Source organism: Dicentrarchus labrax, unplaced genomic scaffold (genome assembly GCF_905237075.1).
Source record: "Dicentrarchus labrax unplaced genomic scaffold, dlabrax2021, whole genome shotgun sequence".
Taxonomy (NCBI): domain Eukaryota; kingdom Metazoa; phylum Chordata; class Actinopteri; family Moronidae; genus Dicentrarchus; species Dicentrarchus labrax.
In genome coordinates this window covers 25,099,631-25,112,008 of record NW_026136722.1, presented here as the reverse complement: position 1 = coordinate 25,112,008, position 12,378 = coordinate 25,099,631, and the positions used below count along the sequence as shown (strand labels likewise).

At 40.3% G+C, this 12,378-nt stretch overlaps 1 protein-coding gene across 2 annotated transcripts; it reads right to left on the bottom strand.

Moving 5' to 3' along the window:
* Positions 1 to 2,384: 2,384 nt before the first annotated feature.
* slc16a3a (solute carrier family 16 member 3a) lies at positions 2,385 to 12,378 on the bottom strand. Of its 2 annotated transcripts, none has more exons than XM_051389133.1 (7): positions 12,258 to 12,378; positions 7,717 to 7,872; positions 7,120 to 7,383; positions 6,282 to 6,425; positions 5,321 to 5,940; positions 5,057 to 5,237; positions 2,385 to 4,855 (listed from the first exon to the last, which is right to left on the bottom strand). In XM_051389133.1, the coding sequence occupies exons 3-7, from the start codon at positions 7,340 to 7,342 to the stop codon at positions 4,461 to 4,463; spliced, it is 1,563 nt and encodes a 520-aa protein (XP_051245093.1). In that variant the 5' UTR covers positions 7,343 to 7,383; positions 7,717 to 7,872; positions 12,258 to 12,378; the 3' UTR covers positions 2,385 to 4,460. The 2 variants fall into 2 exon arrangements, with proteins under 2 accessions (XP_051245093.1, XP_051245092.1); XM_051389132.1 differs by having other exon boundaries at positions 7,737 to 7,872.

The window sequence follows — 12,378 nt, the reverse complement described above, 5'->3', positions numbered from 1 at the left end:
TAACAAAGACTGCTTTGGTGAGTTTTATTTTGTTTCTGTCCACTTTGAATGAAGTTATGATGTTACAATGGTATGTGAGGTAAATATGATATTATGGCTGTTTCTGGTTAAACAAAAGGTCTATCTCTGTACAGCTCCTTTTCCTATAAAACTACAATCTGAGTCTGTCAGTAGCAAAGACAAACACTTAGTGGACATGAATTTGAATTTGTCCCCAAGGATTAACGTTAAAACGTTGTTTTCACATATATTTTCACGTGTAACTCAGTGTATTAAGAGTTGGAAATACTGTGGAAAGACTAACAAAGACTGAGTTTTGTTTGTTTTATCACATTGTTTTGGTCTTACATGCTGGTAAGACATCCAGTGGAAAGTGAATTTGCGTATATATAACCTTTAAGATTAGGTCTCAGAGCCCATCAGCTATCATCTGACAGCAATTTAGCGTTGCATTCTGCATTCATATTCAGATATCTGCTTATAGATATATAAGTATAGGTTACTTCCAAACTGCAGTTAGTTACAGTCCTTGGTTATCTACTTAGTTACGTCAGCGACACCACCATTGGTAATAGTTGCCAATGTATGAACAACAGATTGTGTTTCAAAAGTTATTACTATTACATCTTTTACAAAGAAGTGGTAGAAATCAACTTCATTGATTCATCACTAAACACATTGTTAGGCTCCAAATATCTTTATTCACCACCATCTTCTCCGTCACAGCTACGTGATTCACATACTCCTGTGATTCCTTTTTAAAGTTAGTAATGATACAAAGGAACACATTACTGAAAAGCAGCTTTCTTTCATCGTTGAATAAGCAACTGCTTGGACTTTAACAGGGATACAGGCCAAATGATAAATCTGACACAGGCAGATGACTTCACTTCTTACACTTTTACACTCAACACAATTACACAATTAGGTTAACTTGGATTTTTCTTTCAGAGTATATTTGCTTTTTCACATCATTGATAGAGACTTTTATAACAGAAAAGCGACTGGCTAAAATGAAACTACAGTTCAGTCTGTTATCAGACTGACATCAGTGACATTCGGTAGGAAGCTTTGGTTAGAAGAGCATGAAAGTGAATTAACAGGGGTGCGGCCCCATTTCAACAGTAACAGTCGACAGTGAAACACACATAATACAATTAAACATATTGGAAATAAATCCAAAATATCAGTTCAAGCAGCTGCGTGGCTGGAGAATATGTATTAGGCTCAGATGTGAGGTTTTCCGTTTCACTGTCAAACAGAACCACTGTTGTTAATCACACATAGACACACATTCAAATCACAGTTAGTCACTTTTATAAGAAAACACAAAATTAGGATAGAGGAGATCATGACATTCAGCTACATACATTTTCTTACATTATAATAAAATGTTCTATACCATCTGAAAATAAAATACCAAATATAATATTTAATGTCATATAGTAGGATTAGAAATCATTAAAATAATAAAATAAATGTTCATCTATCATTAGTTCAGGTAGATTGTTAAAGAATCACACCCTTGTTTTGGTAGATTGTCCCGCTGACCAGCTTCTCTGATAAATGATGAAATCATCAGCTGAGTGACACCTCACATGAAGTCTCACTCACTGTTTTACACTGTAGAAATCATCCATCACCATGGATACCGATAGATGCATCACTCACCCAGCTGTTGTGTTATATTATGTTCTGTTGCCCTGAAAATGCACCAGCAATAAATTAATGAATGCATGCCTGTACAACAAAGGTCTATTGAATTAAGAAACACAGTGATGTTTTCTCTTTTCATTTTAACTTCATTACATGCTCTGGGGAAAGGTAGGAAAGGTTAATGTGTATTAGTAAAATATTATGTAATGGCGCGGAAAGATCTGTGTATAGAGTGCAGGAATGAGCTCTAAAACCCTGAAATTAGTTAACATTCTAGGTCGAACATCTGGTTACCTTGTTTTTTGAATTGTCTAGTTAGAAGAGATTTTCCCATTTTGTTCTACGACATAAAATGTGTCAGTAAAGCTTTTACGTGTCTTAAAAATGGGAGGTTTCTTTTGATGACGGCAGCCTGGAATGATAATTTTCTGTGGGTTCGTCACACATTATATGATCCATTCTTAATCTGAAAATATTCATTAGCGCAGCTTTAAGCATGTTGAATGTGCAGTAAACATGTTAAAGGGAGCCTGATATCACGACAGTCTACCAATATGTGATGCTTGTAGTTGTAACTGTAAATATTGTTATTCTGAATCCTTTTAAAGGACAATTTAGTTATGGTACAACCTGGGTCATTCTTTTGTATTTTCAGCCATCATTCCACCATTCACTGGTTCCGATTACATTTTACAGGCAACTTTTATGAAACTAAAAAACAAGCAAAGTTGTTAATAAACTAAATTTTCCTTTAATATTCTGCTTCACTGAAACACACAAACAGTACAGACAATGCATAGCATGTAAGCATGAGTAAAAGTAATCTAGTAGTCAGTTTAGTGACGTTTTCTCAAAGTCTATGTTCACCCCCCCATCAGTAGGCCATATCAGTCGACCCAAAACCACAACAAACGACACTGTCAGCTCACAGAAGCTCGATATCAGCAGTTAACCACAGTAACACACATACAGATAAGTGATCTTCAAAGGCAAAGTCTGTTGAGTGAAGCTAAAATACTGTAAATATATCATGTAACACAGTGATGAAGAGAATAACAAAGACGTGGAGAATATTTGGGCCCTGCATATAATCCAGGGAGGGATCACAAAGATACCACAAGACCAGCAACAATCTTCAAACGACTGCAACACCGATGCTCAATGCATGTAGCAACCATTCAATACTGATACGACAGAAACCACTTCTCACTTAAACATCTAACCCGCCTTAACTGTGGCAGCACAGATCATAAGGAAAGATTCTTACGCTGTGATGACACCAGGTGGTCAGGGCATTACGAGCCTTTTAAAGCAAACACAAACCATTTTAAGCATTAATAGAAAGGTGTTCCTACTTACACAGCTAAGCTGTTCTTTATAACACTTTGTGAGAAAAAAGCGGCCTTTTGTTTTTAAAGGATAAGGCTGGCATGATTCTATATTTCTTATTGCCAACAAATCGAATGAGAACACTAACAATGTGTTGGTCCAAACTCAGTCCGAAGCACATTGGTTCCTACTGCAGAGGTTAATCTTTAAAAATGCCTCAGCGATATATTGTTTCAAGTTTTATGTAATTTCCTAAAACACTGTAAATGTTACTAAAACAGGAGTAAATAGTGCATTTGTTGAGGACTGTTTTCAGATGTGGATGAATAAATATTTGGTGCTATAGTGAGTATTTCCTGCAGCAGGCACAGAGGAATAAGATAAACTAACAGGGGTTGGCTACATAGGCAACACCTGATAAAAACCTTATTTTTTTATTTAATTTAGCTGTTTATTTAACAGGGACAATGAATAATATATTTATTGCATCAGATATAGCTAAAAGCTAGTTCCCAGCTGTAGTTATAGTAAGGGTAATATTTTAACATTCCCAAACCAGGACCCTCAAGTGTACCGCATGTTCATGCGCACACCATAGGTGTTGAGGCTGGGGGGATACCTACCAAGCGCACCTTTCAACATTATGGACGCCATGAACACAGCATTTTCATTGGAGGATACTTTACAAAGGAGTAAGCCCCCTGGAGCTCTTTAGCTAACCATTATCTTACTGACTGAGCCTATGATGTCAGACTATGACTCAGAGGCTAGCCACATATTAACAATGTCACACTGATTGATTGACATACTGACAAATCAGTGCTGAACTCTGGTGCGTGGTGCATTATGTTTTTATACTGGGTTAGGTAATAATAAGTGGTACATGATAAACGTCTATGTAAGGACTGAAAACATGTATAATATAATAATTATTATTACTACTATGTAGTTGTGTACCAGATGTTAAAACCAGGAAATGTCAGTGTTTTACAGATATTTGTCAGGACTTGGTGCAGCTTGAAACCAGGAAAATCCCAAGCAAATCAGGACATCCGGTCACCTTAGTTATTTTAGTATTTTCATGGGATTTGTTGACATTGAGAATATAGAATATTGTGAAAATGATCCCTTACCTTTATTTGCTGGTGACTATACTTCAAAATAAAACTTTGATATAAACTGTACACACAAGGCAGTGCTGAGTTGTTCTATTGATTATTATTAACCACCACATTTTAAAACATCTAGAGATAACATATTGCTGACAACTCTTACGATTTCATATGGCAGTAAAACCAATAAGCCTCCCCACAACGAGATGAACACCTGGATTAAACACTGAATGATGAGGAAAGCACAACTATCTAATAGTGTGCTCGTTAGGACACTTCAAAGTACACTTTGTCCTGCCGTTGGGTTATTTTAAAAAAGGAAGGAGCACAGCCTGCGAGTAGTCCAGCGTCCTCCATCCCTGCTCACAGGCATGTTTCAGGACTGATGGCCATGTCACCATTTTGTTGTGGCTCTTTCAAGAACCGTTCCACTTCCTGTGAGTCCACTGTTACACTCTCTGGCCTGACCTCTTTGTCTGTCTCCCCCTCCTCCTTCAAGACCTCTTTCTTTGTCTCCTTCTCTTGCTCCTCTCTTGCTCCCTTCTCCTCCTCCTCATTCATCTCTGCAGGTTCGCTGCACGCCTCCGCCTTGACGTCCTCTGTCACTGTGATGTTCTCAAGCTTGTCCGCCGGCGTGGAGGACTTCTTTCTGATACACAGGAAGTTACAAGAAGCCAGAACCACAGCTGCGAGGACCACCTCGCTTCCTGCCAGCAGGAAGACGTACATGTAGTTCTTGGTGGCATCAAGAAGCCGGCCTGAGACAGAAGATGGGGTAACAGGGGAACAGATGAGAACATACAATGGAGGAACCACACAGAAATAAAAGTTTGTAATATTACACAGCCTGCAGTACTTCAGTTGCATGTATTACTGTCAGCAAGTCTTTAAAATGAATTGGGTACTTGTAGTAGTCCATAGTCCAGCATGTTCATGTTCTAGTTTTTGTGATTACTGACCTGCACCAGGTGGCCCAACTAGCACAGCAATAGCCTCCATGAGCAGGACCAGGCCAATGGCACTGGAGAACTTCTCAGTACCAACTATTGTCATCAGAACCTCAAACTGCAGCGCACCCACCATGCCGTAGGAGATGCCAAAGAAGATGCAGAAGACCACCAGCGTTGAGTAGTCCTTCGCCTGGGAACAAACATGTTCATGGGTTTTAAATCGGTGGACTAAGCTTCTTCTTTCCTGTTCATAATGAGCAAGCTTTCACCTACCTGTGATCCGATGAGGTCAGTGGTTCCATTGAAGATCATCGCAAAGCTGAAGAGGTAGACGCAGCGAGGCCGCACCCATTTCAGTCCGGCAATCACACCACATGTGGGCCGTGCAAAAATGTCAATGAAGCCCAGGATAGTGAGCAGCAGAGCCGATTTGGTGTCCTCATTCCCAAGCTCCTTAGCGTAGCTCACAACAAACACTGGAGGCACAAACAGCCCCAGCACCATGATGGACGCCGCCACCGTGTAGATGAGAAACCCACAGTCATTGAACACAGAGAAGTCCAGCAGTTTGGCTTTGGGCTTCTTATTCTTCTCTGCCACCTCTGTTTCTCCCTCGTTGTCCTGTTCCACGTCCTTAGCCATGGCCTTCTTGGGGGCAACCAGAGGCTTCATTAGGGCCCCGCACACACAACAGTTGAGCAGAAGGCCACCCAAGATAAGGAAGCCCCCCCTCCATCCGTACTGGTACTGGAGGACCTGGCCCAGCGGCGAGAGGCAGCACAGGGCCACAGGGCTTCCTGCTGCTGAGAGCCCATTGGCCAGAGGTCGCTTCTCACTGAAGTAGCGGTTGAGCATTATTAGAGATGGTTGGAAGTTCAGGGCTAACCCCAAACCTGCAGCGAAGAAAAGAAAGCTTTAACTTTTCATATTTAACCATCTAACATCTGTTGTCGATCTGTTGCTGTGGTGCAAACAGGGATTTGTTGTACAAAAAGTTCGTACAAATTGTATCGTCTGAAAGCAAAAGCGTTAGTAGCTTAATTAAGATTTTGGCTAAAATGTCGTTTTTGTTGACTAAAATTGCACACACGTAAAAATCAACACTATGGAATCAACAGTCCTCACTCCTTTTCATATGCTAAGATATATCCTAATGTCAGCTCAAGGACTCATCTGGTCAGGAGATGTTGCAACACTCTACTGGAAGGTGGGAAACTTTCGCTGACGGTCTGACCTGTTATGACTCCAGCAGTGAGGTAGATGTGGATGATGCTGGTGGAGAAGGAGGCCAGGATCATTCCCAGAGAGGCAAAGAGGCCGCCCACCATCATCACAGGACGACAGCCGAAGCGGTTCACCAGCACACTGCACAGAGGACCTGGACAAAGTGTAAACGCACTCAGTCAGGCTGTGTTTGACCTAGGTGGTCTGGTGCTTCTATAGCGTGTGGCAGGATTGAGTCGTAAAAACCACAGAACGCATTTTCTGCAACAATCCAAACTCAAATGGAAAAATCCCTCTGGATTTTTGTCGGAGGAACCAGGGTGACGCTAACTTCTGACCTGAAAATAAGTCACAGTTATCAGGCTCACTCTAAGACAGCTTTGGTGATTTTAGAAGATGGGATGATGAAGCTGATATCAATCTTTTCATCTGACTCTGGGTAAGGCAGCAAACAAGCATTTCCCAAAATTGCAATTGTTGTTCCTTTAAGCATGTTGAAATATCCCTGAGAATGCAATGAGAACAAGGGCGATTTAATGTAATGTTCTGAAATGTGTCACTTACTTCTACGCTGACATTTTTAGAAAAACAAGCAGAACATTTAAAACTACATTATTACATTTATTTACATATAATAGTATTGAGTTCAATATTAAGGTACAGAACAGTATTATTATATCAACAAATATACAACAGTACAATAATCTTTGTGTTATTATTTAATAGTAAAATAACTGAAACCTGTGATAACCAACTGATTCATCTCCAGCAATTAAGCAAACTCCATCTGCTGGCGAAGACAATGAGGGGCAGTTGTTGCCGTATATACAGTACAAACAGCAGCCTACCTGTGCCATACAGCATGGCCAGCAGTATGGAGGAGATCCAGGCAGTGTCGCTGTATCCCACCCCAAACTCCCTGATCAGCTCTTTGAAAAAGACGCTGACCGCTTTAGGGAAAGCGTACGAGAAGCCTGTGATGACAAAACAGCCAGCCAGCACCGCCCAGCCCCACCCACCATCTGGAGCCTTCACCGCCCCTGCATCCACGTCCACCGCCGCGCCTCCCATGGTGCTCTAGGGCTGTGTTTTAATGGAGGCAGACAGAGAAGCTGGAGGAAAAAGTAAAATGACAACAAGCAGTTCGATAGAGAGTTTCTCTGTGGGTGCATCTAATTGAGATGAAACCAAGAATACAGGCCCCCAGCAATTAGACCACTCCCAGATTTAACATATTTAGTGCAGCAACACTATTTTACTATAATTAAAAATCATATCAATTATCATTAACTGGAATTGCCAGAAACTCCTTTTGAGCTCAGAAGCATCCTCCACTGTTACTGTTTGGCCCCTTAAAGCGCCTTATTGCAGATTATAACAGTTCTGACTAGGCACGCCCTATTAAAAATATCAAATATGTGTGGGGATGCAGTGAAGTAACTAACAATGGATCTGAGAGGCTCACACAGGTTCTGATGGGCTCCCCTCAGATATCTTCCCAGTCACACATGATGTGTATCAGCAGTCCTGGCGTCAAATATTGCTGATTGGTTGAGCAGGGGAGAGAGATTTCTTGAGATTGGACCAACACCCAACAGGAACTAAAACAAAGAACCAAAAAGTGAGCAACATTTTGATATCAGTCTTCAAAACATCAAAAAAACATCAGAACACCTAGAAATGTGTTTTTCAGTGCTGCCAGTGTCCCCCTTAGGTTTCCAGACTGTAAACTATACAGTTTACAATGATATGACAACATGTGGACAGATGGAGCCGGAGATGAAAGATAAAACCGCCAACGCTACTTTTCATAGTTGACTCTTTTAACACCTGAGCTACAGCAACCACTGTGGTTGACTGATTTGTACAGGGATTACATTGGAATACATACATGCAGTCCAAGACCACTGGATGACCTTGCAAAAAATTATTAATTCCAATTTTCAGTAAAATGCACTGCTATTCCAGATGCACAAAGAAAGAAGGACAGTACTATTGTTGTTCAGTTCATACATAGTGAAACATTTTGTGCCTTTAGATCCACAGTGACCTGTAAATTGTAATGCACGTGTAATGACAGCATATTGTTACATATTGTTGAAACTGCACTTATTTTTTCTGTTCATCATCTGTGTTGTAAATGGATGGTTCATTATCTGTGATTGTTTTCAGAATTGTACTCTTTAACACTAGAGGAAGTGGACAATTTGGAGGTGTTGTTATTTATACGTTATTATGCAATGGTTTTACTGGTCTGGTCCACTTGAGATCAAATTAGGTTTAGACCAAAGGAGTTTGACAACCCTGATCTAAACATTTAGAGATTGCAGTTTGTATGTTAATGGTCGACACATATCAGTAAATTGTTAAAGCCTGTGGATGATATAGAGTGCTGAAAAATACAGTACAGAAAAAATATAAACCTGGTGAAATGTGATATGTTGTTCGTTGTTATGGCTCTATACTCCAGCACATTGCGTTTAAGATGAAATGACCAATTTTCAGCTTTAACTGTATTTGAGGGTGCTGACATTTTTTTCTGCACATAGTCTTTTAATTTGAAAACAATGCAGTGGGACAATGAAGCTAAACCAGGCAACCAAGGAGTTTTTAAGACTACACAGTAGAATGTTCTTGACTGACTGAGTGTGACACCTGACCTCTGTACCACCTATCATGGGTTTTACTGCTGAATACCGGGCTGAAGGCACCTCCGTTCCCCACACCACCCTCACTGAAACAAGTAGGAGGTGAAGATGGCTGCAGCACAGGCCTGACAGAGCCTTAGCAGTTGTAGATGCTCATATGTCATATAAATGCTGGTTTCCTAAAATTAGCAGACTGTGTATAAAAAAGGCTACAATTAGTAAACTGTTAATGTAATGTGACTGTAAACATCCTTAAAGTCCTCCTTCAGTCGAAATCAGTGTTTCTTCTTGTCCCTACAGTGTGCTGTTTGAATGCTGTCTGTGCAGAGTTTGACACTAGAAGGGTGTTTTCACATTCATCTGCTGAAAGTGGAAAGTTACTCGCTCCCTGAAAATCTGATTTTAAGGGGCGGGGCCTACCAGCATGATTTGTTACATTACAAATATTTAGGAAGTATACCCTGGTCCAGTATGCAACTGTACAGTGTGATGTAGAAACTTCCTCTGAGAATGGACTTTACAGTGAAGTAGGAGACATCTTGTGTCCAGCAGGAAAACTTTAGAAATGAACAACATTTACATATTCAGAGATTCTGGAAGCTTTTAATGAGGTAGAAGAGGTAGGCTATATATGTTTTTAAGGATTTTAAGGTGGAAATTATACTTTTTTGTGGAAAAAACTTTTAGGCATGAAATTTCTCAGATTTAGAAATATAATATAGTCCTTCGCAGTTGATCATCACCCCAAGGCAGTCAGTATTTACGAGCTGTAACCAGCAACTGTGAATTACTGATAAACTGCATCCTATTATGCCTTGCATCGGGCTAAGTGCTGGCCCCTGTAATTTATAGTTCCACTGGGACTCATGGCTTTTACTACCACAACCACAACCATGATGCACCTCAGCCAAGAACACCCCCACATGCATATTCATGTGTACATGTATGTATGTGTATGTGAGTCAAAATCATGCAAAAGACAGTGGATGGAGGATGTTTTTGTCATACATTTGTCAACAATTTAAAGTCGCAATTTAAATTCGCTCTCTGGATTTCCACAAATCAAAGCAGTAAAGACAATTAGCTAATGTTTGGACAGTGAGGAAATGGCTAGAGGCTCCATTGGCTAATTTACAACCTGTTGAAAAAGCTAAAGGAACGAGTTGTGTGGTAAAAATGCAAGCTGGGCTCAGGCCAGAAGAGCCAGCAATCCAGTGTCTCCGGGTAACATGATCATTTTGAGCCTCATGCTGACGGGAATGTGACGTGACCAGCCTAAAAAAAACTATGGACCACCAGAGTCTGTGTGTTTCAGTCAGTCCCTGGGGCAGAATGCTGCATTATTGCGCAGTCATACACTGCTATGAAGATATCCAGAATGCATTGTTGGGAATATTGTTTAGACTGTAATATATGCTTTCATAAAAACGTCCTCTGAGTCTCCTTGGATATCAGATAAAGTCTTTAAGTTACATGCTGTGCCAAAAATCGTACTGATCGTTGCTGCTTTCAAAAGTAGGGGACGCTTACTGGGCGGGGTCTTTAGACCTTGAGAGGGTCAACATGACTCACTGAAAGATTCAACACATCCAAAAACAAAAACATTTCAGCTGTCATTAATGATTTCTCTGTCTTTAAAGGTGGTGTAAGCGATATATGTAATGTTAAAATAAGCGTTCAATATTTCAGCTCTATATCAGTGATCAGCCATCACTGATATAGAGTGTTCACTCAGTATTATGGGTCTCTCAGTTCTTCCTTCCTGCATTAAACAGAGAATACATTTTCAAGTATCCCATTCCCATTTTATCCAATCAGTAGAGAGAACTCCAAAAACAGGCAGGAATGGACAGGAAGTTAGCCAAAATTTCCCTTACAGCACCTTTAAAACGTATGACTTTATATATAGCTGCTGTTCTTAATGCCATATATAATGTTATATGTAATTTTACAGGCTATAAAGTCGGCTCTGACCTCCAGATGTTAGTCATTTATAGGATAAAAAAAACAAACATCATGAGGGTAGGAATGTACTGTATAGCTCAGATTATCTTGGTTGGACTTGGATTGTCACTCTGGTTTTTTTTTTTTTTTTTTTACCAGAATCTACAGTTCCCCTCAGCTTTTGGAGCTTTTTAGCTTTGTTAAGCTAATTGTTTCAGTATTTTAGTCTGCTACTTTAACGTTTGGGTTCAGTCGGACCGCTCTCGTCAGCCTCAGTTCCAGCAGCAAGCAGCTGTTTTCAGCAAGAGAAACCCACTGTACGCTATCTGCCCCGCACCAAACAGCAGACAGAAAAAAATGAATGACTAGCTTGTGAACATAGTGGAGCATTTAGAATCTAAAGAGAAAGAGAGTAACGACAGCAAATGAATGCTAATGAGCTATTGATTGCTAACAAAAGGATTATTATTATTATAAAAACGATATTATGTCAGTGTTGTGTTTTCAGCTTGTTCTGCTGCCCCCAAGTGGCAATTAAAAAAAAAGAAAATCTTACTTGTTAAAAAAAAAATGAATCGAGCTTTAAAGGCTTACAGTGAAAACAGCTTCACAAAGAAAACACAGGGGAAATAACTGAAGTTTTCAGACACTAGTGGTACTTGGGGTGTGAAGGAGTGGGATATTTAGATTTTATTTAAGTTAAGTGAGACATTTAAAGCAAATGTGACCTGTAGGTCTATGTAGAAAGGAAACACGTGAGAACAAAGTAGTTTTAAGAAGCAATGTAAAGAGATCATGCAATTAAAGTAGCAATTATAACATAGTAAGATCCAATATAATTGCGTCATTATAGGCCTACATAACAAATCAAGTAAAAAATTACTATTAAATAAAGAAAAGGTTATTAAATATTATAATTATGTCAGATCCAGTTTCCTTCACACCAACACCATGCCCTTCACATGAACATGTTTTAAACCACTTTTATTTTTCTTCTTAAATGAATCTGAATTTCAAAATAAAATGTTTTCAAGACTAAAACAGTCAGTTCTTAACTAAGGTCACGCAGCATCCCCGCATGCAGTTTACATCATTGGGAGCCTGTACCACTAGAACCTGTTTTGCATGGATGCCTCTGCACTCCTGCTGTCAGTGTCACGACGTGGGCGCCTGCATCATGCCAGAGAACGTGCATCTAAAATGACAAATCACGCGATATGACGGACATTACGGTCCCAGATATCAGAATGTGACCATTAATATTGTGTCCCTGTGGCTGTGACAGACGCCTTCCTGCTCCACTCACACCAGCCCCCTGTATATCTGTGTATAAGAGGGGAGGGTGATGTCAGCGGCCCAAACCACACGCAGTTACAAACTGTTGAGTCTCTTACCGGGGGATGCTGCTGAGAGTCGTCCCTCCTCCAGCCTCCTGCCTCAGCACCGGAGCCGCGTTTCTGCCCGCACGTCTGCAGACCATCAGCAGGGCAGAGAGGGGCAGGCGCCCCGCCGCTG

Bases quoted from the DNA above. Each gene is read 5' to 3' on its own strand.
- slc16a3a (XM_051389133.1), bottom strand. From the start codon at position 7,342: ATGGGAGGCGCGGCGGTGGACGTGGATGCAGGGGCGGTGAAGGCTCCA. The intron at 5,941-6,281 runs GTCAGACCGTCA...TCTTCGCTGCAG, and splicing joins CACTGCTGGAGTCATAACAG to GTTTGGGGTTAGCCCTGAAC. The intron at 5,238-5,320 runs GTAGGTGAAAGC...GTTTGTTCCCAG, and splicing joins CTGACCTCATCGGATCACAG to GCGAAGGACTACTCAACGCT.